This window comes from Alternaria atra (assembly GCF_907166805.1).
Source record: "Alternaria atra isolate CS162 genome assembly, contig: 23, whole genome shotgun sequence".
NCBI lineage: Eukaryota > Fungi > Ascomycota > Dothideomycetes > Pleosporales > Pleosporaceae > Alternaria > Alternaria atra.
The window spans coordinates 4,218,185-4,238,314 of record NW_025091321.1 but is presented as its reverse complement, the minus strand read 5'-3'; the positions used below and the strand labels follow the sequence as shown (position 1 = coordinate 4,238,314).

General features: G+C 49.5%; 6 protein-coding genes across 6 annotated transcripts; 3 read left to right on the top strand and 3 right to left on the bottom strand.

Annotated features, from left to right (window-relative positions):
• Positions 1-398: 398 nt before the first annotated feature.
• Positions 399-1,130, bottom strand: ALTATR162_LOCUS4958 (uncharacterized protein; the record flags this gene model as incomplete). Its single annotated transcript, XM_043312574.1, has 1 exon — positions 399-1,130. One exon carries the CDS (start codon positions 1,128-1,130, stop codon positions 399-401), a length of 732 nt encoding a protein of 243 aa, XP_043168509.1.
• Positions 1,131-1,687: 557 nt separating this feature from the next.
• ALTATR162_LOCUS4957 (uncharacterized protein) lies at positions 1,688-2,837 on the top strand (the record flags this gene model as incomplete). Its single annotated transcript, XM_043312573.1, has 3 exons — positions 1,688-1,747; positions 1,804-2,373; positions 2,433-2,837. 3 exons carry the CDS (start codon positions 1,688-1,690, stop codon positions 2,835-2,837), a joined length of 1,035 nt encoding a protein of 344 aa, XP_043168508.1.
• Positions 2,838-5,357: 2,520 nt separating this feature from the next.
• Positions 5,358-5,729, bottom strand: ALTATR162_LOCUS4956 (uncharacterized protein; the record flags this gene model as incomplete). The annotated part of the gene is made up of 2 exons (XM_043312572.1): positions 5,358-5,527; positions 5,579-5,729. The coding sequence occupies 2 exons, from the start codon at positions 5,727-5,729 to the stop codon at positions 5,358-5,360; spliced, it is 321 nt and encodes a 106-aa protein (XP_043168507.1).
• A 2,172-nt stretch (positions 5,730-7,901) lies between these two features.
• ALTATR162_LOCUS4955 (uncharacterized protein) lies at positions 7,902-9,332 on the top strand (the record flags this gene model as incomplete). Its single annotated transcript, XM_043312571.1, has 2 exons — positions 7,902-8,729; positions 8,775-9,332. The coding sequence occupies 2 exons, from the start codon at positions 7,902-7,904 to the stop codon at positions 9,330-9,332; spliced, it is 1,386 nt and encodes a 461-aa protein (XP_043168506.1).
• A 747-nt stretch (positions 9,333-10,079) lies between these two features.
• ALTATR162_LOCUS4954 (uncharacterized protein) lies at positions 10,080-11,959 on the top strand (the record flags this gene model as incomplete). Its single annotated transcript, XM_043312570.1, has 3 exons — positions 10,080-10,682; positions 10,731-10,910; positions 10,967-11,959. 3 exons carry the CDS (start codon positions 10,080-10,082, stop codon positions 11,957-11,959), a joined length of 1,776 nt encoding a protein of 591 aa, XP_043168505.1.
• A 5,522-nt stretch (positions 11,960-17,481) lies between these two features.
• ALTATR162_LOCUS4953 (uncharacterized protein) lies at positions 17,482-19,248 on the bottom strand (the record flags this gene model as incomplete). The annotated part of the gene is made up of 2 exons (XM_043312569.1): positions 17,482-17,651; positions 17,709-19,248. 2 exons carry the CDS (start codon positions 19,246-19,248, stop codon positions 17,482-17,484), a joined length of 1,710 nt encoding a protein of 569 aa, XP_043168504.1.
• Between the last annotated feature and the right edge of the window lie 882 nt (positions 19,249-20,130).

Sequence of the window (20,130 nt, the reverse complement as noted above, 5' to 3'; positions counted from 1 at the left end):
TCCTCACTCTCAACATCATACGCCCACTTTTCGTAACCCCTGTCTAGCAGTTCATACGTCGGCTGCGGCACCGGCGGACAAACCTGACAATCATCTAGGTAAACGCCACCCTTCCCTAAAAGTAGGTGTGCCAAGTCAGCACATGTCTCGCATGCAGTTCTAAATGGGGATTTTTCACCTTCCCAACACTTTCCTACAGCTGCCCAAACGGTCGTTGCAGCACCTTGAGCGGGACTCTTTATGTACTTCTGCACGGCAGGAATTTCCTTCATGGCGTTCATGTCAGGCAGGTGATCCTGCAAGCCTGTCCATATACCGCCTGGATGCAGCGACAAAGCATGGAGACCAACTGCGCCGTAGTGTCGTTCGATGTAATTTGCAAACCTAAATGTTGGGTGTTACGGCATCAGTACGTGTTGTACATGCGGTCCGAAACTTTTCAGAGATGTTACTAACCAGATGTTTGCTGTTTTGGAGTGTGCGTACGCGCGGTTTGGGTCGTAGGCACCAGGTTCTCGCAACTGCAGGTCAGTGAGGGTGGGGGGAAAGTAGCGGTGGCCCATCGAGGAGAGAGCGATGACGCGGGAGGCGAAGGTGGGCGTGCTGGAAGAGAGTAGGGCTGGTTTGAGGAGCTGGAAGAGGAGGTGGTGAGCGAGGTGGTTTACGCCGAACTGGGTTTCGAAACCGTCTTTGGTGGTGGACTCGGGGATGGCCATGACGCCTGCGTTGTTGATCAAGATGTTTAGTTTGTTGTTGCTGGCTTTGAGGAACTCGGCTGCGAAGGTGCGGACGGAAGCTAGAGATTCAAGATCAAGGTGGAGGAGTTCGACGTGACCTGGTTCGAGGATATCGGCGAGTGCTTTCTGGCCTTTCGAGAGAGAGCGCGCGGTGCAGAAGATGTGGGCGCCCGTGGCCTTGAGGGCTTGAGCTGTTTCGATGCCAAGACCCGAGGAACATCCTGTTATTAGGATGGTCTTGTCGGTCAACCTGCCCTCGAGGTCGTTGTCTTTAATGACCTGGAGAGCGGTGGGACGAGCGTCACCTTCGCCGTTGATGTTGGCGTGGGCAGCGGCGTAGCGCGTGAACTCAGAAGTGTTATATTTGGCCATTTCGAAAGCTGAGAAGGGCATCTTTACGTTCGAAGAGAGAACCCTAGGGACGAGAGATGGGAGATGGAAGGAGGTTGAGATGATGATGAATGCAAGTTGAGATTGTTATGCTCTAGGCAAAGCGTGTCGACAGCTGACTATATATATGGAAACAGCACCTATGAAGCAGGTCAATCTAGCAAAGTGCAGTTGCATGCAAACTAAGCTGACTGTGTCTTAAGCCCGACTTTCATCCCGCATCCTGTCGGGTATGTCCATCTGGACATGATTCCTCGCGATGCACGGACGAGCAGCGGGCCTGTATGAAGAAGTAGGTATAGCCATGTGAAGAGACATCAGGAACTGTTTGATCGCATGGTAGAGAGAACGCATAGGGCAACAAACCTTCCGGACGAGTAGACGGCAAACAAATGGGACCTACAATGATGCGCGTGGTGTTGCGGAGTTAGCGTTGTCAGATCCGAACATGGCTAGGGCGGTGGCAGAACTTTAGCGCGCCCGGCCTTTGAAAGTGCAACTTTCAGAAAAAAGTTACCTAGAACTAATCGCAAGTTCGACCCACACCCAAAACACCCACGATGCCGTCCACACACAATGCGGAGAAGCCCTGGGACACAGATGACATCGACAAGTGGAAGGTACGCTTGCGCCGGTTTTGCGCGCTTCCAAAAGCTCAAGACTAACGTTCGCGCAGATCGAGCCCTTTAAGCCCGAGGATAACACGGCCGGCGCCTTTACCGACGAGTCTCGCTTCAGCACCCTCTTTCCCAAGTATCGCGAACAATATCTGAAGGGGTCTTGGAAGTTTATCACGCAAGCGCTGCAGAAACAGGGTGTTGGATGCGAGCTGAACTTGGTCGAGGGCTCCATGACAGTATGGACAACACAAAAGACATACGACCCAGCGGCGATTTTGAACGCGCGCGACCTAATCAAGCTCCTTGCGCGAAGCGTGCCTGCGCCACAAGCAGTCAAGATCCTTGAAGACGAGGTAGCCATGGATATCATCAAGATACGAAATCTAGTCGGAAACAAGGATCGCTTTGTCAAGAGGCGGCAGCGTATATTGGGGCCAAACGGATCGACGCTCAAGGCACTGGAGCTACTCACAGAAACATACCTGTTGGTACAAGGAAACACCGTCGCCGCCATGGGCCCTTACAAAGGTCTCAAGCAGGTCCGGCGCATCGTCGAGGACACAATGCACAACATCCACCCCATCTACGCCATAAAGGAGCTCATGATCAAGAAGGAGCTCGCCAAAGTAAGCCCTCCAAGTACAAACTCCATATGAAACATACGCTAACTTTGCATTACCACTAGGACCCAGAGCTAGTCAATGAGAGCTGGGATCGCTTCCTACCCAACTTCAAGAAGCGCTCACTCAGCAAGCGACGCGTGCCGCACAAAGTCACCGACAAGACGAAGAAGACATACACGCCGTTCCCGCCACCGCAAGAGAAGAGCAAGGTCGACCTGCAGATCGAGAGCGGAGAATACTTCTTGGGCAAGCACGCAAAGGAGAGGAAGGTGCAGGAGGAGCGGGAAGAAAAGATGAAGGACAAGATGGACGCGAAGCGGAGAGAAAGGATGATGGAATATGTCGCACCGGAAGAGGACGGCGAGAAGAAGCAGAAGAAGAAGCGAAAACGGGAAGAGGGCGAGGGCAAGGAGAAGAAAAAGAAGAAGCGCAGCTCCGAAGGCGAGGTCAATGGCGACGACGCTTGAAGCATTTCTTGCGATTCGAGCTCGACGCTGTAGTGACGTGCTGCGACACGTGGAGTATGGGCGCATTCTTGATTCTTCTTTGGGGAACACCATAAAAGCATTGACAGGTGTTTAGGTTAGCTTGATAAGTTCAAATACCCAATTCTGTATTACTACCATCACAGATCGATTCGTCGCTGCGCCTCTCGGGCTCAAGTAAGGCCACTCCTTGGCGCTCTGAACTTAGCGACAGGCGCTCAAACGCCTTGAGTCTCACATGCGTGCCTTACATATCAGACGCGATCGAACCGTCAACGATCTTTCATCATGTTCTTTTAACTTTGCATTCGCAGTCTGGCCGCCTTTTTTCCCTGCCCAATCTGGAGTTGTACCACAATGCGGAATCTCGCTACTTTCTTAACACATGTCGCTTCGGTTGAATCATTACCATGGACTTTACGCCAACAATGCTGGCAAAGCAGTCCACTCTACACAATCACTTTCCAAACTTCACTTGACGGATCACAAGAGTACGCATTTTGCTCCGAGTCCTTCTCCCTTCATGGCGCGCTGAAAGCGAAACCATACAACATTGTCGAACCATGGTCATACGAACTAGTCTGCACGCCACATCTCCCAGGAATCAACGATAGCCTCTGCGTCTACACGGATGACACCTTTGCTGCCGGTCGCGGCATCTCAATAGTTACAACACCAAGTCTAGCCCGCCAATTCGCCGTTCTCCCCGCTTTCCTTGATGAATCAACCCATGCATTACACAACATCAACACACCAACCTCCGTCTACACCACAACCTCCATCCCAGGAAAAGGCATCGGTATGTTGGCGACCCAACCTCTCGCATTTGGCGACCGCGTAACGAGCTACACGCCAGCTTTCCTCGCGTATCTGGAATCCGAGCTTTCAACTTTAGACCGAGAGGTTCTCTGGCGTATAGCAATCGAGCAATTACCCTTGCAACTAAGAGAGAATTTTCTAAGCCTCGCGACTGTGTATGGGGATGAGAGAGTAAGAGTACAAGATATCGTCAAGGCGAATACTTTCCAGGTAATGGTTGGAGATAAGAACCATCTGGCGGTTTGGCCGGAGACTAGTCGGCTGAATCACGACTGTGCGCCGAATTCCCAGTATGTTATTGATACGGAGATGTTGACGCATACTGTGCGGGCTACGCGACCGGTCGCGATAGGCGAGGAGATGACGATTTCGTATACGAGTCCGCTTGAACCTACGGCTGCACGACAGCAACATCTTCAGCAGGGATTTCACTTCACGTGTACGTGTCGCCGTTGTACTGACTCCGGATCGGACGCAACGCTTGATCGTATCAAGACCCTGGAATCTCGGCTCAATGACTGGTCGCCCACTTCATCTGCCTCTTCTGCCTCCCCTGCTGTGGCAGAAGAGTTACTAGCTCTCTACCGTCAAGATGGCCTCGAAGGTTTCATGGACATGGCGTATGGGTTTGCGGCGTTGGCGTATAGTGCTATTGGCGACAATAAGAAAGCATTGGGGTACGCGGAAAAGGCTCAAGAGGCTATTCTCATGAAGGATGGGGTTTGGACAGCGAACTGGAGGGTTTGGGAGGAGTTTAGTGGGGGTGTGGAGGTGCATTGGAGTTGGAAGAGGAGGGTCTGAGCTTTAGCATGAGCGCATTAATTCGATCGACTCACCTAAAGATGTCGAAGGGTAGTAAGCGCATTTAGTCCCGACTGCTATCTGGCTTACTTCCGCATCTTTGATTGAAGCTGTACTTTGTGTCATTTATCAGCGACAATAGCGGCGCATTATCAGCTAAGAGCCTCTCAATCAGGAAGACTGAGAAAAAGAAAAGGATGTAAATCACTACTTCAATAGAGTAGGTTGTATACAGCTTGGGAGGGTCGTTGTGCGACTGCTAAGGGGTGCTATGAAGACTAGTAATAGAGTTGCGAGGGTTTAAGACGATAACAAAGAAGAGGTGTGACTAATATGGAGATACAACTCTCTTGAAGTACAGATTTCTTGCTAGGATTTCTTGGACAGGTCGGGTTGACAGTAGTCTTCTATCTTATCTTATCCATCAGCTATCAGTTCTGGACATATCCGCCTCCCCTCATAGACATTTTACAGTCATTTTGGTGTTGAAGTTGCGTCTATTTCAAAATGATTGATTTAATTACATACAGTTCATAGACCATTTTCTTCCCCATACGCGTTCGCAGTTGGTAGGCAATCATTCCTCATCACCCCGAATATGATCAAGAGCTGGGACCTTTTACAAGCGTGACATATGCGTCCGCCACTCCTTCGCAGACCTGATCATTGGGACCGGCGCCACCAGCGCGGCAAACGGTGGGGACGGTAGTGGTACCAGTCCTTGCATTGCTTCGAGAAATAGTTAGCGCGCCGTCGTGCAAGGTATAAATTGTCGAAATCTTCGTGACTACCTCCTCCCCTATGCGCATCGTCTGATGTCCACCTCATAGGCGACTTTTGTCACTCTGAGGACGGGTATAGAAGGAAGAGAGCTGATTTCACTTACGCGCCATCGCCAAATTTCACAATGAGGCCATTGTATTCGTTCTCCCAGGCAAAGCTTATGCCGCTGTTGGGACCACATGTAAGGAATACATCGTCCTGTAGCCATGCAGCAGAAGCTGCGCACTCGAAATCAAGCAGACCCCCATTAGTAGCTTTAATGTTAAAGCCTATGTTCTCACATTAGAGTTTGAAGCGTTGGTGATTGACGCATTACTGACTTATGCTGCTGTAGTATGTGCCTTCTGGCTTGCGACCAGAGAATTTGGAGATCTTCCAGGTGTAGTCACCGACAGGAGTGTCGACAGGTGCGGCGTTGGTGATGCCAGCTGCAGCAGCAACTAAGAGGGAGGTGATAGTCTTCGAATGCATATTGATAAATGTGAGTTGCTGGACCGTGGTGCCAAAACGATGGAAAGACGAAAACAAGGAATTGACTGTTGAGCTGTTTATCTTCAGAGCTGTGGTTGGAAATGAGGGTACGTACTATCCATTTTATACACATTGAACTTAGTACTGGTAGTCCGCTCATGCCTAGCAACACCGTCATACTGGTCTCGTAATGCGCACTCCCCCAGATTTCCCCACCTACCCCTCACGTTACCCAAGATTCGCGAGTATACCCAAGAAGGACTACATACTGTAGAACCATGGGAGTTTCTTCGGCTTTACGAGGACTGACCAATAATGGCAGTCGAAGCCACCTGCCGATCAAAAAGCAATGTAGTTGTGCTTCCACAGATATCCGGCAACACCAACACCGATTGCTTTTCACTGATCATCACGAAGACGATGCTAGCCCAAATGACGTCGAGGGGCGCCGAATAATAAAAACAGATATTTACTAGATGCTAGCAGCTGCCGATCTTTCCTGGGATTTATTTTTGAGAAGCGAATACCGTCGCCCCCAGGGTACGGTATCCGTGCACATATCGTCCAGTTCTTCACTCCAACAGCTTACTCAAAATGAGGATATGAAACTACACACAATTATTATTATTACGAGATAATCCAGTAGAACACTGTCTAAACCCATGCAATACACTTTCATACTCATACTTCTTTCCCTAGAGGATATTACAGCCGCAAGTGGTGGCTTAGTGTAGTAGCGTTAGAGTACGCGCTGTCCGCAGACATGGAGAAGGCGACTGTAAGTGGGCGGGTATGGGAGGTGATTATGAGAGATATGGAGGGGCATCGAATTTGGAGACGCAGAGTTTGAGGTCCCAAACCAACGCATGGTTTTCAAGGTCACTAGTTTGAACGGGACGGGACGATCTGCCAAAGTGGTGTGGACGTTGTGTTGACCTTGACAAGCCGGTATTCTAGGACAGCAGGCTACCAGCCCGTTGTCAGTCCCACAGGACGAAAGAACATCGAAACTCATCATATAACTAGAAGAGCTACCCTCATGTCTATGGATTCCTTCCGTTAGTGTTGAAAAGACAGTGGAAACGCAAGCAATTGCTTAGAGATAAAGGGTATTGCTTTTGTTGCGATCGGTAAAACAATCATTCCTCACTGTCTATCTATCGGGGATGACATCAAGCAAGACAGCCTAAATTCTATATGCTCGGTGTACCCCGAAGCTTGAAACGCCTGTCGACTCCTTTTAACTTACTTTGTCGTTCCCTGCCTAGCGTGGTTGAATTTACGTTTAGGGCTTCTTCTTAGCCTTCCCTGGCTTCCAGAAGGCTTCAGCCTCTCTAGTCTTCTCATCTTGTTTCATCCTGGCGTCCTCAGCTCGTTCACGTCGTATTTGAGCTTGCACCTTTTGCTGACATTCCGGGCAGCTTGGCTGATTCTTGAGATGGAACCAGACCATACCACCACCACGGCATGGCATTTCATGCTTCGTGCAAAAGAAAAGCCCGTTTACCCTCTTTTTGGTACAACCCCCAGGGCTAATATCGCCGACCCATCCATTAGCACCAGGGCAATGATACATCTTTGACGACATCTTCGGCATGTTGTCTTGTTACTACTAGCTTTGCGTGGTTACATTCGAAATTTGATTTGCACCACTACAAATAATTCGGTTGATTCTCTTTGTTAATTTGCGTAAGCTACCAAGTGTAAGAAATACATGTTTGTATATGCGTAGGGTACAAGTTTCGAAAGCACGAAGTCAACAACGTTCGATGAATCTGGAAGCAGAGCACTGTGCCTTGACATGGATCAGGAGATGCTTAATATTACTAGCCCGACTGCCACAGAGCTGTGGGGTTGCTGTCAGCTGACGATGCTCTAACTGTGCGGAACAAAGAAACCAGTGACAACAATGCGCCACTATTCTTTGGGGTATAATAGGCAAATCTCCGCTTTGTTCATAAGTCTCACAGAACCTCACTACCTAGGTATTCGCCCGCGAATCAACTGACCGTCGTTCGACAGCCTAAACTTCGATTGGCTTTCAAGTTAGACCACCACCCACCAACTTGAAGTCTAGTCAAAGCGCGTTATGATAACCACTTGAGCTACAGCAATTTTGATCACGATAGTTTCGATATAACGGTCTACGCAACGTTCACCTTGTTTCGAAATATGGAACAAGAAACTCAGCCAATGCAAGTCGGCGATGCGAAGTCCCCATCTCCAAGAATCACTGTCAGCTCCAGCATTTCCGAGACCTCGACCATCGCCTACGAACAGGAATCATTCGAAACGTTCCAACACAAAGTCGCGGACGTAGTAGCCAAACATTTCCACTGCGACATCTCGCAAATCAAGGTAACATATCTAAAAGGTGGTGCTTATAACCGAGTCGCAGCAGTGAGCATTGCACAGAGGCCCAAAAGGCTTGGTCTCTCTTGGCTCATAGGGGTAGTAGCTCAATGCCTCGGAACTCGTCGAAAAACGCGACCACTAGGTATCGACTCATACATCGTCCCCGTTCCTCGGGGAATCGGTGAAGACGAAGATCTCGATGTCAACTTTGAAGTTGCTGCCCTATTGGCGGCTGATGCATATGTCCCCTTACCAACTCCAAAGGTCGTAAGCTACGACCTCACTTCCAATAACGCCATCGAAAAGCCGTTCATGGTCCAGAAGCACATTCCTGGTCAAAATCTGTCCATGATGCTGGAAAAATTGAATTGGGATCAAAAGATGTGCATGGCGAAGCGCGTTGCCGAGTTGGCCCCCAAAATTGCCACAGTAGAGGGCCCGGCTGGCATAATCTCTATCGCAACTCTCTCCTTACCCTCAGGCCCTCTACAGATCGAGAAATACCGTGTTCCGAAATCCGCAGCCTTTGGAGATAGGCCACTTGACCTGTCGATTACCGGGCCAAGACAAGTTCGAGAGCCTATCGACTATCTTCTCGAGTATTGCGAGCGATGGCGTGAGTATCACGTCTCAAGAGGCAAGGATGTAGGTTTTCACGAGTTTTGAGACGCCTTCGTCGACATATGGAAGTCGTTAGAGAAACGTGGCTTTCTTGATGGGTCATGTGTCTTGGTTCATGGCGATCTAAAACCATACAACATCCTCGCTGAAGTCCGGAGTGAGACTGAAGTAGAGATTACAGGCATTATCGATTGGGACTCAGCAGTCATGGCACCGGAGTTTGTGGCGTACCGTGCACCGTTTTGGCTATGGATCTCCCAGGAAAAGGACATAGACTCTTATGTGGAAGATGAAGAGTCTATGGCAAACTTGGCGCCATCAACAGATGAGGGTAAGATGATGAAACAAATCTTCACCAATTGCGTGTCCGAAAAATACAAGCTTCACGCATTCGCGCCAGAGTCCATGATCGCTAGACGTATGTTTGAAGTCCTCCAGCATGGCATCTTCGGGCCTTATCTCTACAAACAAGCAGGGGATGTAATTGGTGAGTGGAGCCAACTTCATCCTGAGGATGGTGTCCAGCCGCTGGAAAGGGTTGGACCCAGTCCTTGTAACGGCGTGGGAGATCATAAGACTGTCGAAGCTCTTGAACAGGATAGCGACGGCTCCAATGGCTTAGAATAATCCTAAAATATTTTAGCGTATGTAAAATATACATATATGCAATCATTCAGACTACTATAACCTAAGATTTGTTTATCACTAATGATGGATCGATTAGAAATCGAGTGTTTCTCGGTTGTTACCTTGACTAGTACACGTAGGCCCCTGCTGCTTCGATCAATACCAGGCAGAAACAAATCATATGCTAGATCAACGTCCTTCCGGCTCGACTCAAACAGCTCCATAACACGATACTAGCATCTAGAGGTTTTTTGAAACAAAAGGATTCCAAGTATTTCCATGTGAAGACGTTATGGCGATTCGCGAGCGCCCAGCCCGATGTATTTTCCTATTCCCAAACTTGATTTGCAACAACCCACGCTGATGGGACAACTAACCGCTTTGGGAAAATGGGCGGAACAGCGGAATTTGGGACGTGTGGAAATCCAAAAATCCTGCGGGGGTCTTTGCTATCGCTTGGGGATGCTACACGATAGTTTCCTTGGCTATTCTGGTGGTCTATCATGATGACATAAGAAATCCATGTTCGAGTCCACAGGAAGGCATCTCTGGTGTGCACTGACCAAGCCCCGCCTTGCGCTAGTCGCCTCCTCTATGTCCGCATGCCCAACCGTACTTCTCTCACAACACAACCAGAGTAGCCAAATACAGACGTGCACGGAAACCCCACGCATGCATAAATGCAAAGTGACACATGCATGTGGCATTGTCGTTGAAAACCTCACATAGTTTGCCACTTTACCGACGATGGATTCAGCGAACGGCAACACTTCGCTTACGAATTACGTATCTTACCAAGATGTGCACACTGGACGCACCCGTATCGGACACTACGACTTGAACAAGCAAACCATTCAGCCTTTGTCCTTTCTTTCTGGAACCTACCCAGACAATCTTTACCAAGTCATCGAAGCTGGTGAGCTCAATCTTGCCGCCGCAAATGACCCGTTCCCCGCAGCATCAACCAAGATCATGCCTCCCTTCACAGGTAGAGATGTTCTTTGCGTAGGAAAGAACTACGCTGAACATGCGAAGGAGTTTAACAGCTCGGGTTTTGATAGCTCGGACAAGGTTGATACGCCTTCTCATCCTGTAATCTTCACAAAACGTTTCACGTCGATCATCGCGGACGGAGAAGATGTCTTTCCGCACCCAGACTTCACGCAGATGATCGACTATGAGGGCGAGATTGGTGTAGTTATCGGCAGAGCGGGTTTCCGTATCTCGGAAGCAGATGCGATGAGCCATGTCTGGGGATATACGATTGTGAACGACATGACAGCGCGTGAGAGGCAGAGAGATCACAAACAGTTTTATATCGGCAAGTCGCCTGATACCTTCTGCCCGATGGTACGTGAATCCTTCGCAGCGTAACTGGATACTACTGATTCCAAATAGGGTCCAATCGCTGTACCAGCATCAAAACTTGATAAAGTTTTGCGAATTCAGACGCATGTCAACGGAGAGCTACGACAAAACGCAACGACAGATGATCTCATATTCTCGATTCCATTCTTGATCAAGACCATGTCCGAAGGGCAGACATTAATGCCAGGCGATGTCCTTGCCACAGGGACTGTAAGTGCACAATCAGCGGAAACTGTGGTTGAGATGGAGAGCTAATGCTTGGAAAGCCCGCTGGTGTTGGTATCGGAAAGAATCCGCCAGCATATCTTAATTCCGGAGATACTGTGGCCGTGTCAGTGAACGGCCTAGGTACATTAACAAACCGCATTGGGGATCTAAGATACGCCAATCCTATCATGAGTCGAGTTGCAAACTTGTCTCACATAAAAGATAACAATGTATCCAAAAGCATTGACCCCACACTATTGACGCAGATCAATGACAAGCTTCTCTACTACAAGAAGCTAGGCAAAGACTCGGGCCCTCCGGTTGTTTGCGTGCATGGCCTTGGAGGAAGTTCAGAGTGTTGGGTGCCACTCATTCAGTCGTTGGGTATTGCCAACTCACATTCTCTACACATATTCGATTTTGAGGGTCACGGTCTATCACCGACATCCCCTCTTAGCAAACTTTCCATCGAATCCCTTGCAACAGATCTGGATGGTGTATTTGAGGCAGGAAACATCACATCCAAAGCCACGCTCGTGGCACACTCCATGGGATGCTTGATCGCGATCAAATTTGCGCTGACGCATCCTGACAAGGTTTCAAAGCTGGTCCTCATTGGTCCTCCACCCTCGCCACTCCCTCCTGTCGACAGGGTCGCTGCATATCAACTAGCTGAGGCTGTGCGCATAAAGGGCGTTATATCCATTGTTGACGACGCGGTACATGTTGCCACATCCAAGAAGACCAGGACCTCGAACCCGCTTGCTATAGCAGCGGTACGAATGTCACTGCTTGGCCAGGATCCTGAGGGCTACGCAAAAGCTTGTGCAGCGCTTGCCGGCGCACCCCATCTTGACTTTTCTGCGATTCAAGCAAAGACTCTGCTTATCACTGGAAGTGAGGATAAGACTTCACCTCCGCTGTTGTGCGAGACTTATGTCAAAGAAATGAATGGAGAGGCGAGCCTGCAAATATTGGAAGGGGTGGGCCATTGGCATGTTTTGGAGGATTTGGAAGGTGTAAAAACTGTTATTCGAGAGTATCTCAGATAATATAGCACGTAGAAGTACGATTCAAAAATTTGTTCAGTGCGATATTGCTGCGGTCCCTGAGTTGGGAATGCCGAAGCCCACTAACCTTAGACTGAACTTTGTCATCTGAAGGTTACCCTCACCTCCGTTGTATTCATTACCACCCATGGTCAGCACGTAATCGGAGACTCAGCCTTGGCCACACTCATGGTCTCTCAATGCGACAGCGTTCCTCTTCTCAACTACTACGGTGTCGTCCGCCCAGTTCAACCCATCCGCGCCGGGCTCTTCTCCAGCGTAGACACCGGACAGTACACTCGATGCGCATAGTCATGCGGTTCAATGCAGGGGACATACGAACAAGTGTCAGCTGACAAGTTATATGACCCTCAGAAACATGCACATTACTTCAGAACGAAGAAATGCGACTGGACAAACACACCTAAGGTTCTTCCAACACTCAGCCCATAGCTTGGACAACAGTGCGACGCGACAAACCAACACAACATCAAAGGGCAGATATTCGCATAAGTAGCTTTGGCTCTTAAGGCGCTTGAGTTGATGCTGATAGCTGACAAACTATACGCTAGCAATCCCAGCTCGTTTCTCGATGACAATGCGCCTCACAGCCTGTTCCAAATCCTCCCGCTCCATATCTAGCTTCTCGTTCCAAAGCCTGCCCGATCTTGAGTTCCCCAGACTCACCGACCCTGTTGCCAACGCCATGACCAGTAACGGAATACCACTATACTTACCTCTTCGAAACTTACTGTGGCCTCCTTCAATAAGGTCTTTCGAAGCATACCGCTAAATCGTCTAATCCTGAGCGTCTATCTTATCAGGAACAGCGAGAAGGTCGATTTGACAAAGGTTGAACGATGACGTGTAGACACAAGTGCTCCTTGTCTCATCGGCGTGCTCGAGGACCCTGATTATCGCTTTGCCGACGCACTCTAGAGTGGATACTGTGAACTCAGTCTTGCCTTCGTCTGTCAACGTTGCAGTCTTGGTAACTAGGTCGAAACCAAGATGACTGTCCTTCAGCGCCTAATCAAACCACAAACCCGGTACAGGGCTCGACCATTCCATGCTCGATTCTTTCGACCGGAGGTGGTCCATCGTCTGCACCTTGGAAGGGAGTATCGTGATGAAGCCTACGACACGAGGATCCCGTATGTTTGGACCTCACCCGCTGGGAAGGAATCGTTTCACTCCAGCCGCCACAGCAGCGTTGATGAACTTGTTCTGATCCCCTGCCACGACACCGCTACTATGCTTATCACCACGTCTTGGTCTTTCATCGCAGATACTACTGAGGCTGGGTTGTCGTAGTCTGCTCGGATAATGCGTACACCGTTGGGGAATCGATATGACGATTGGTGCCGATAAAGAACAGTTACATTATATGGGGGATTTAGGAACACCTTTGATACGACACTTCCTAGAGTTCCGGATCCCTGTCGCGAAGATGTCAGTTGGTAGCTGTGATTTGTTAAGAGACCTGACTTACGTCAATGAGCAACACGTTATGGTGTATCGCCATCTCCAATTACTGAAAGAGATTGCAACGACGTTCGGTCTCTTTCCTGAGTCTATTTTTTTTCTTCGATCGATTAGTGAGAGCGGAGATGATGGATGACTTGCAGTCTGCATCTTGTATGTATGCGACTACTCCTCCACCTTATATACGCATGACCTGACTCTTAAAACGTTGCACACGTTGATGAAACTAGTTACTCTTGCTTTGAAATCATTGCCCTAGGCCTTAGGTAAGTCGCACTTAGTTCTTAGCCTCATACTGCATCTGTCGTAAACCTAGTGATCATGTAATCGCAATGACCGAGATTCATCCTGATGATCTTTCAGTTGGATCTTGCTTGCGTATACTCACGGCCGTCACATCGAGAAGTAGAGAAAGTGAGACTATAGCCTATCACGAGAGAAGCTGTTGCTTGCTATGACAGCACGCAAGAACGCATAAGTTCTGTGTATAAGAGTTCTATACATGACCTCCGCTTCTCTCAGTTCGAACCTGGCGACCCTGTGAACACCTAGGCGAGGCTTGCTGCCAAGCAGCATTACACTACATCACTGCATTATTGCGTCGCGCGTATTGGTATGGCACGCTACATATCTTGAGGCAAAGCAGTAGATACCACTAGCAACCAGTGTACAGAGTAGATTTACAAACGACAATTCAGCCCATCTTTCATCGCCTTGATAACCATCTTTATACTGCCTCCCTGAATTCTATTCCACAGTCCTCCTAGCCCTTCCCGTATGACTCGTTCGTCTTCCCTCCGAAACCGCTCTTCAGCACTCTAGATTCTACAAGGGAAGATCTCATCCAGTAGTGTATAGTCCCTCCATACAACGCCCTTATTCTGACCCGAGCCACGCCACATGTTCTAACCCCTGTGAAGATTTCGAGTACCAACACCTTCCCCACATTGCTTCCCACATTGTCGAAACCCGGATTGTAGCCGGTGGACCTATCGCCGACGGCGCTTAACGGCGCGGATTTCCAATACGTCTCGAAATCAGTGTCGATGTAGCGAGCAGGATGGCCAGTCACAAGCTAGAATGCGGCCAGGAGGTCGTCATGTCCAATATGCAGAATAGCCACTTCGAGATCCAGTCCGTTAGCGTGGTCGGGATGATCGAACAACCAGCGAACCTAGTGCGCGCAGTCTTCGAGAGAAACGTGTACCGCGGCACCATCTCCAAGCGGTACATCCTACGTAGCATTCCCATCTTCGACAGTTAGCGTCGTTGGCGTATTATTTGCGATCGCCATCCCGATGTATGGGCGAGTTGCGAAAAGGGCGGCTCCCATTTTCTGCGCGTTGTCTTTGTTTTGATGGAGAATCCTTTCTCCGATCCTTTCTTTACCGTCGTCATGGCCTATTCGGTACTTTGGATCGTAATCTGGTTTCATGTAGACGTAGTCGAGGTTTTCATAGACGAAGAATTTGGTTCTCTATTCGAGGGCGAGCTCGTATGTGCGGATGGCCTAGAGGATTTCGGTCTTCTTGCCAATGTTAAAACCGTCGGTGTTGATCCCGCTCATAGGGTCTCCTCGTTGGCAAAGGTGCCTTCTAGGAAAGAAACACTGGGCAATTGCAATAAAGTCTTCGCTCGGCTGAGTTCACGACTCGGGTGAGGAGTTTGCAATGGTAACCGCCATCGGCAACGAGCCCGCGGACGATTGGAAACCCTTGCGCACCGGTTCTGCCAATGACGAAGATTCTCGCAGTATTGTAATTCTACATTACTGTGTGCCGTCCTGAGGAAGTTCGGTTGGCTTTACTGTGCCAATATTGCTGAGACGTTGGCACATCTTAAAATGTATGGTAGTACTTTGGTAAGCTTGGAGGTTGTTTATTTCTTATGGAGTAACCTAATCGAACTGTTTATGGAGTGACTTGTAGTGGTGTTTGGTAGAGATACACTTTGAGCAATCAGCTTCATGTTTGTAAGCACGCACGTAGCAAGACAGCATCAGATGTATCGCTAGGATGAATGGTTGGGTGATCATCCCCTTCGAAGTCATGGTTTAGTGATCATACAGACGTATTGACTAAGGCTCCTATATTAAACTCAGCTGATCCTAGCTTGACTATACGTACAGCCGTAACATCCTCTGTGAAGCTGTGCTTCCAAGCGCTAGTAAGCTGTATCACTAAATTGGCGCAGCGTGTGCAAGTTTATCACGAAATCTCAACAAGACATAGCGAGACTGGTATCTGCGAAGCGTGTTCTTGCCTTAGCTCATAGGATTGAAAGCGCGTCTTGTAAGCAATAGCAATGCGATTTTTTTGCTAGACAGAGGGGTAGTACCGAGTAGCTATGTCAAAGAAGTTTTGCGTGAATGCATTGATCTGGTGTTGTAGCCTCTGTTTGAGTTGTGAGAAAGTGCTGACGCGGGGGGCTTCTCGCCTAGATTTTTCACTAAGGTGCGGGCCACCCGAGACGCGCAGCCCTACGTAACACCGCAAGGAGAGGCAAAAAAAGTTCTCTTTCTCTACCACACATCTCCGATACTCCAATCAAACAAAAAGAGAGAACATAGTGGTCACTACGAGGGTCGAACTCGCGACCTTGGCGTTATTAGCACCACGCTCTAACCAACTGAGCTAAGCGACCGATGTCGTTTTGTAATTGGATGAGACAATTTTGTGAAATATTATTTATAATATTAAAACTAAAAAAAGCTAACGCTTTGAGCTTCGGACGGGGTGATTTTCGTGGCGAGACGGAGTGTTTAGTGGATGCGGAAGTCACGACATCGTTGCGTTGAGGTCCCTAGCACGTTGTGATTCATCAATCACCGACACCAACAATCGCGAGTACCTGCAGGCACTACTGCTGCGGCATCGTATTTGTTCCAGCAGCTAATTGAAATTATTAGGCCCAACTATATAGACATGGTAATATTTGGCACAAGCCGATAAAGCCTCATAATCCGACAGCTTAACTTTAGATTGTCTTCTCTACGACTCCGCACATGTCTACCTAGATACACATGTTGACTAGAATAGAATCCCCTTCCTAATTCATCTGTTAACAAAGAGATCCCATGCTTCAACGTACCCTCAATCGCTTCGTTCATCTTGACAACAAGCACTTAATCTTCGAGGAGGTTTCTCTAAGCCTCTAGTTCTAGGTTCTTTTCTCTAAAGACGCCTGTGTCTAGCTCCTTCGTCATTATATCCTCTCCTAACATCTATGTCTCGATTAATCTACATGGACTCTTCCGCCACTGCAGAGGTATCAACAGTAGGAGAGGCTGACTTTACTTTTCCCTTAGCGACGACTGCTCCGCTCTTCCACAGGTTGTCCTTGATCCGCCCACCGATCGTAGTCCGCCTAGTCTTGCGGCGAGCCAGGTGTTTTTTTTTTTTAGCATTTCGATTGCCCAGACAATCTGCGCAATAAGAAGAATATGATTGGAGACGGCCGCATCCTCAGTAGGCGTCGCAGCCTGGAAATACACACATATAGTCAACTGATCGTGAAAACAACATCCTCAGAATGTATTATATATCACAAACTCAAATCATAATGAACAGTGTAAACGGCTATAATTCATGAATCTCTAGTTGCATGTAATGGAGAGAGAGACTCAGCTACGTCTCGGAAAACCAAAACGTACAAAAAAAGAAGCCAGAAACTTGGTATCATCAGCCCACAGGAAAAACAAACAACCGCCAAAAAAAATTGACCAAGAGATAAGACATTATGCAGTATTGCCGCTCAGCTGTGATATGCATGAGCAGCTTTTGGTATCCGATATGCTACAATGCAAACGACGAAACGTATGTGGTTGCTGAACCGATGTATATACGCCCAAGAAACGCCAATAGGTATAATACAATATTTCTGCTGATCCCGAAGGATTGCGCAATAGGGAATGTGATGATGAGAGGGAGGTATCATATCGGGCTCCAAGAGCTGACTCGTGTGGCTGCGACGGGAAGGGATGGATGGATGTGCATAAGCTCGCATCAAAACTGGATCGTTCCAAGAACACATGACAGGGTTCATGGCCGGAAGTGAACTGGATACTCGGGATACGCTTGTCCGGCGTAGTCGATAGGTGTTGATGAAACCGAAGAGGGCTGTGTCATGGGAAGGAGCACAATGTCGGCTTCATGCATGGAGTCGGTCCATTGCACTTCCATTTTTCTTTGCTTCTCCCGACCCGTCTCTACTAGTCACCTCTGTTGTCTTGCGTAGGAGCTTTCTTGTGAAGGGGAGAAGCGCGTACCGTGGTGTTCGGGTGAGAGTTGCGTCGGAGGTGTGCGCCGCAGCGTCGGCGAGTTGCGCATGTTCTCCGAAACGAGTGTCGCGGCTGCGCTTTGTGTCAGTGGTGTCGAGGTCCCGGCAACGGGTGTTCCTTTTGAAGAGCCACCGCTGCCTGAAGTTCGGTGCGCAGTTCGGACCGTGGATGGTGTTGCGGGAGAGCGACCGCCTACTCCCTGAGGTGCCCGAGGTGTTGTACTGGCACCGCTTTCGACACTGACGTGCCTCGCGCGTGGTGTAGTGTCGCGACTATTGCCTTCGGCATGCCGCCGTGGAGGTGATTTGGGTGTATTCTCGTGGCTGTTGCTTTCTTTTTGTCGAGGTACAGACCTGCTTGCTGTATTTGCTCGACTGCGTACGGCACTCGCTGGCGGCGTCTGCATAGACGAGTCAGTGAGCGGCGATGATTCTGCCGCTCTCCTGCTACTTGGCTGAGGGCGCTGGGTAGGAGAGGTGACTGGCATATTCGCTTGTTCCAGCCGGCCACCAGCTGCTAGTGGGGCGTTCTGTGCGACAGGCTCGGGACTTGCCATGCCTCCGACGCGTGGGGTGCCTTCCCAGCTCTTGCGCTTCATCATGCGACCCAGAATACCCACGAGTTCAGCGGCATCTTCAAACTCTGTATCATCCATGGCTTCTTGTGCGCGGTATACGTCTTTGATTGCACGTCGAGCGACGCGTCGTGAGGCATCATGGTCGTGAAGACAATCCCACAAGAACGCACTGTGCTCGAGCGCAACGGACAACCGCAATGGATGCGAGCCATGCAGGAACGAGGTGGCGTATTGTGTAGCGGTTGTAAAGTAGCCGCTGGCTAACGGAACGAAGTTCAGTGGTGGGAGTATGAAGGATGAAGGCTGTGGAATAGGCACCGGGTTGAGGCCCGGAGGCGCGTTGATCGTTGGTCCTGGTGATGGTGTGCCGACTGGCCCCCCTGCTGCATATGGGTTCGTGACGAAAGATGTCTCGGACACAATAGAGTCGATGGGCTCCCGTAATACTGGTTGTTTGCCTGAGCGCTTTGAAGGGGGTGGCAATCCCAGGGGATCTATCTTGCGACCAGGTCCATTTCCATGTTTTGGTGGTGATAGGTGTAAGGGGGGTGAGGCGGGATTCCGAGGATCAGTACTTGTCATGTTCATTGTTGTGACGGGTGGCTGGTTGTGGAAGAGGCAGAAGATGTGGTAGAAGCTCGCCCGCAACTTCACGCTCAACACCCTGCATTCGGGTCCATGCTGGTTATCCTGAGCATATGGAAGCACGTACAGCTCGAGTATAGAGAGCCCTTCGCGGGACATCCATAGTATATGCTGATAGGTCGAAAGTGAAGGAGTATCCCGGCTAGTGTCCAGTTTTCGAAGCTTCCTGGCGCGAATGAGTCTCCGAGCCAGGAGGACTGATAGACCCAGAATCTGATAAAGAGCGCTGGATAGGAATGGACTCGTGTCTTCAGTCTGCTTGGCTATCCGACCAAGGAACTTCTGGTCAAAGTCCAAAGATGCCATGATTCAGTGGCGTAGTCTGGTATGCTTCGTAAGTCGCAGTCGAGATGAGACAAGAGAGACGAGCGGAAGGTGGATGTAGTTGGCGATGGAAATGATTCGAAGGAATGCTGACAATGAGCTATGTGTAGACTGCGAAGTGAAGATGATGAAGTAGTCGGAAGGCACGAATCGTGCAACCACTAACCTTAACCGCCAACCCGGACCGTTGCGCTGTATCTTCTATAAGATAGACACAGTGCAGCCCGGCCCAGGCTGACCGATGACACCTTGCGATGATGTCTCCCTGGAGATGAGGCTCTGGCACCCAAACAACGAGTGCTGGCCTATTGATATGTTTCGGCAAGCGACCAAAATCCGTGCACGTCCCTTGAACGGATGAAAGTCGATTCTCGTGATGGTCTAAGTCGGGAAGCGCTACTCGGAGATTTGTTGAATTAAGCGATGCCGGTGGAGGCGAGGATCATGATACGAGATATATAAGATGGTGAGCAATGTTGAGGCGGAGAAAATGATGGAGCGGTATAACAAGTCGTTGTGAGCGCCACGAGTGATGAACTGTCTAGACAACTGTCAGCAATGCCTCCAATTGTTGAACGGCCACATGGCGTAGCAACGGCTCACATTGATCGGGATATCTCGAAACGGATAGGGCGAGACGGTGTCGTTGTTTAGGGCCAGTGCCTTGCTCTTATTCGACGACTGGAGTGATGGCGGAGCCAATGGAAGCGCGCAAGAGATGAGGCGCTGCAAGACGCTTTTGCAACAGGCTAACAGACGTCAGACGTCGATTGCGAGATGGCGGGAGGCTGGGAGAGGTGGATCCGAGGCCTTGAACAGCGCATTGCGATGTTGGCCAGCTTCAATCGTCCTGCGCGCACGAGG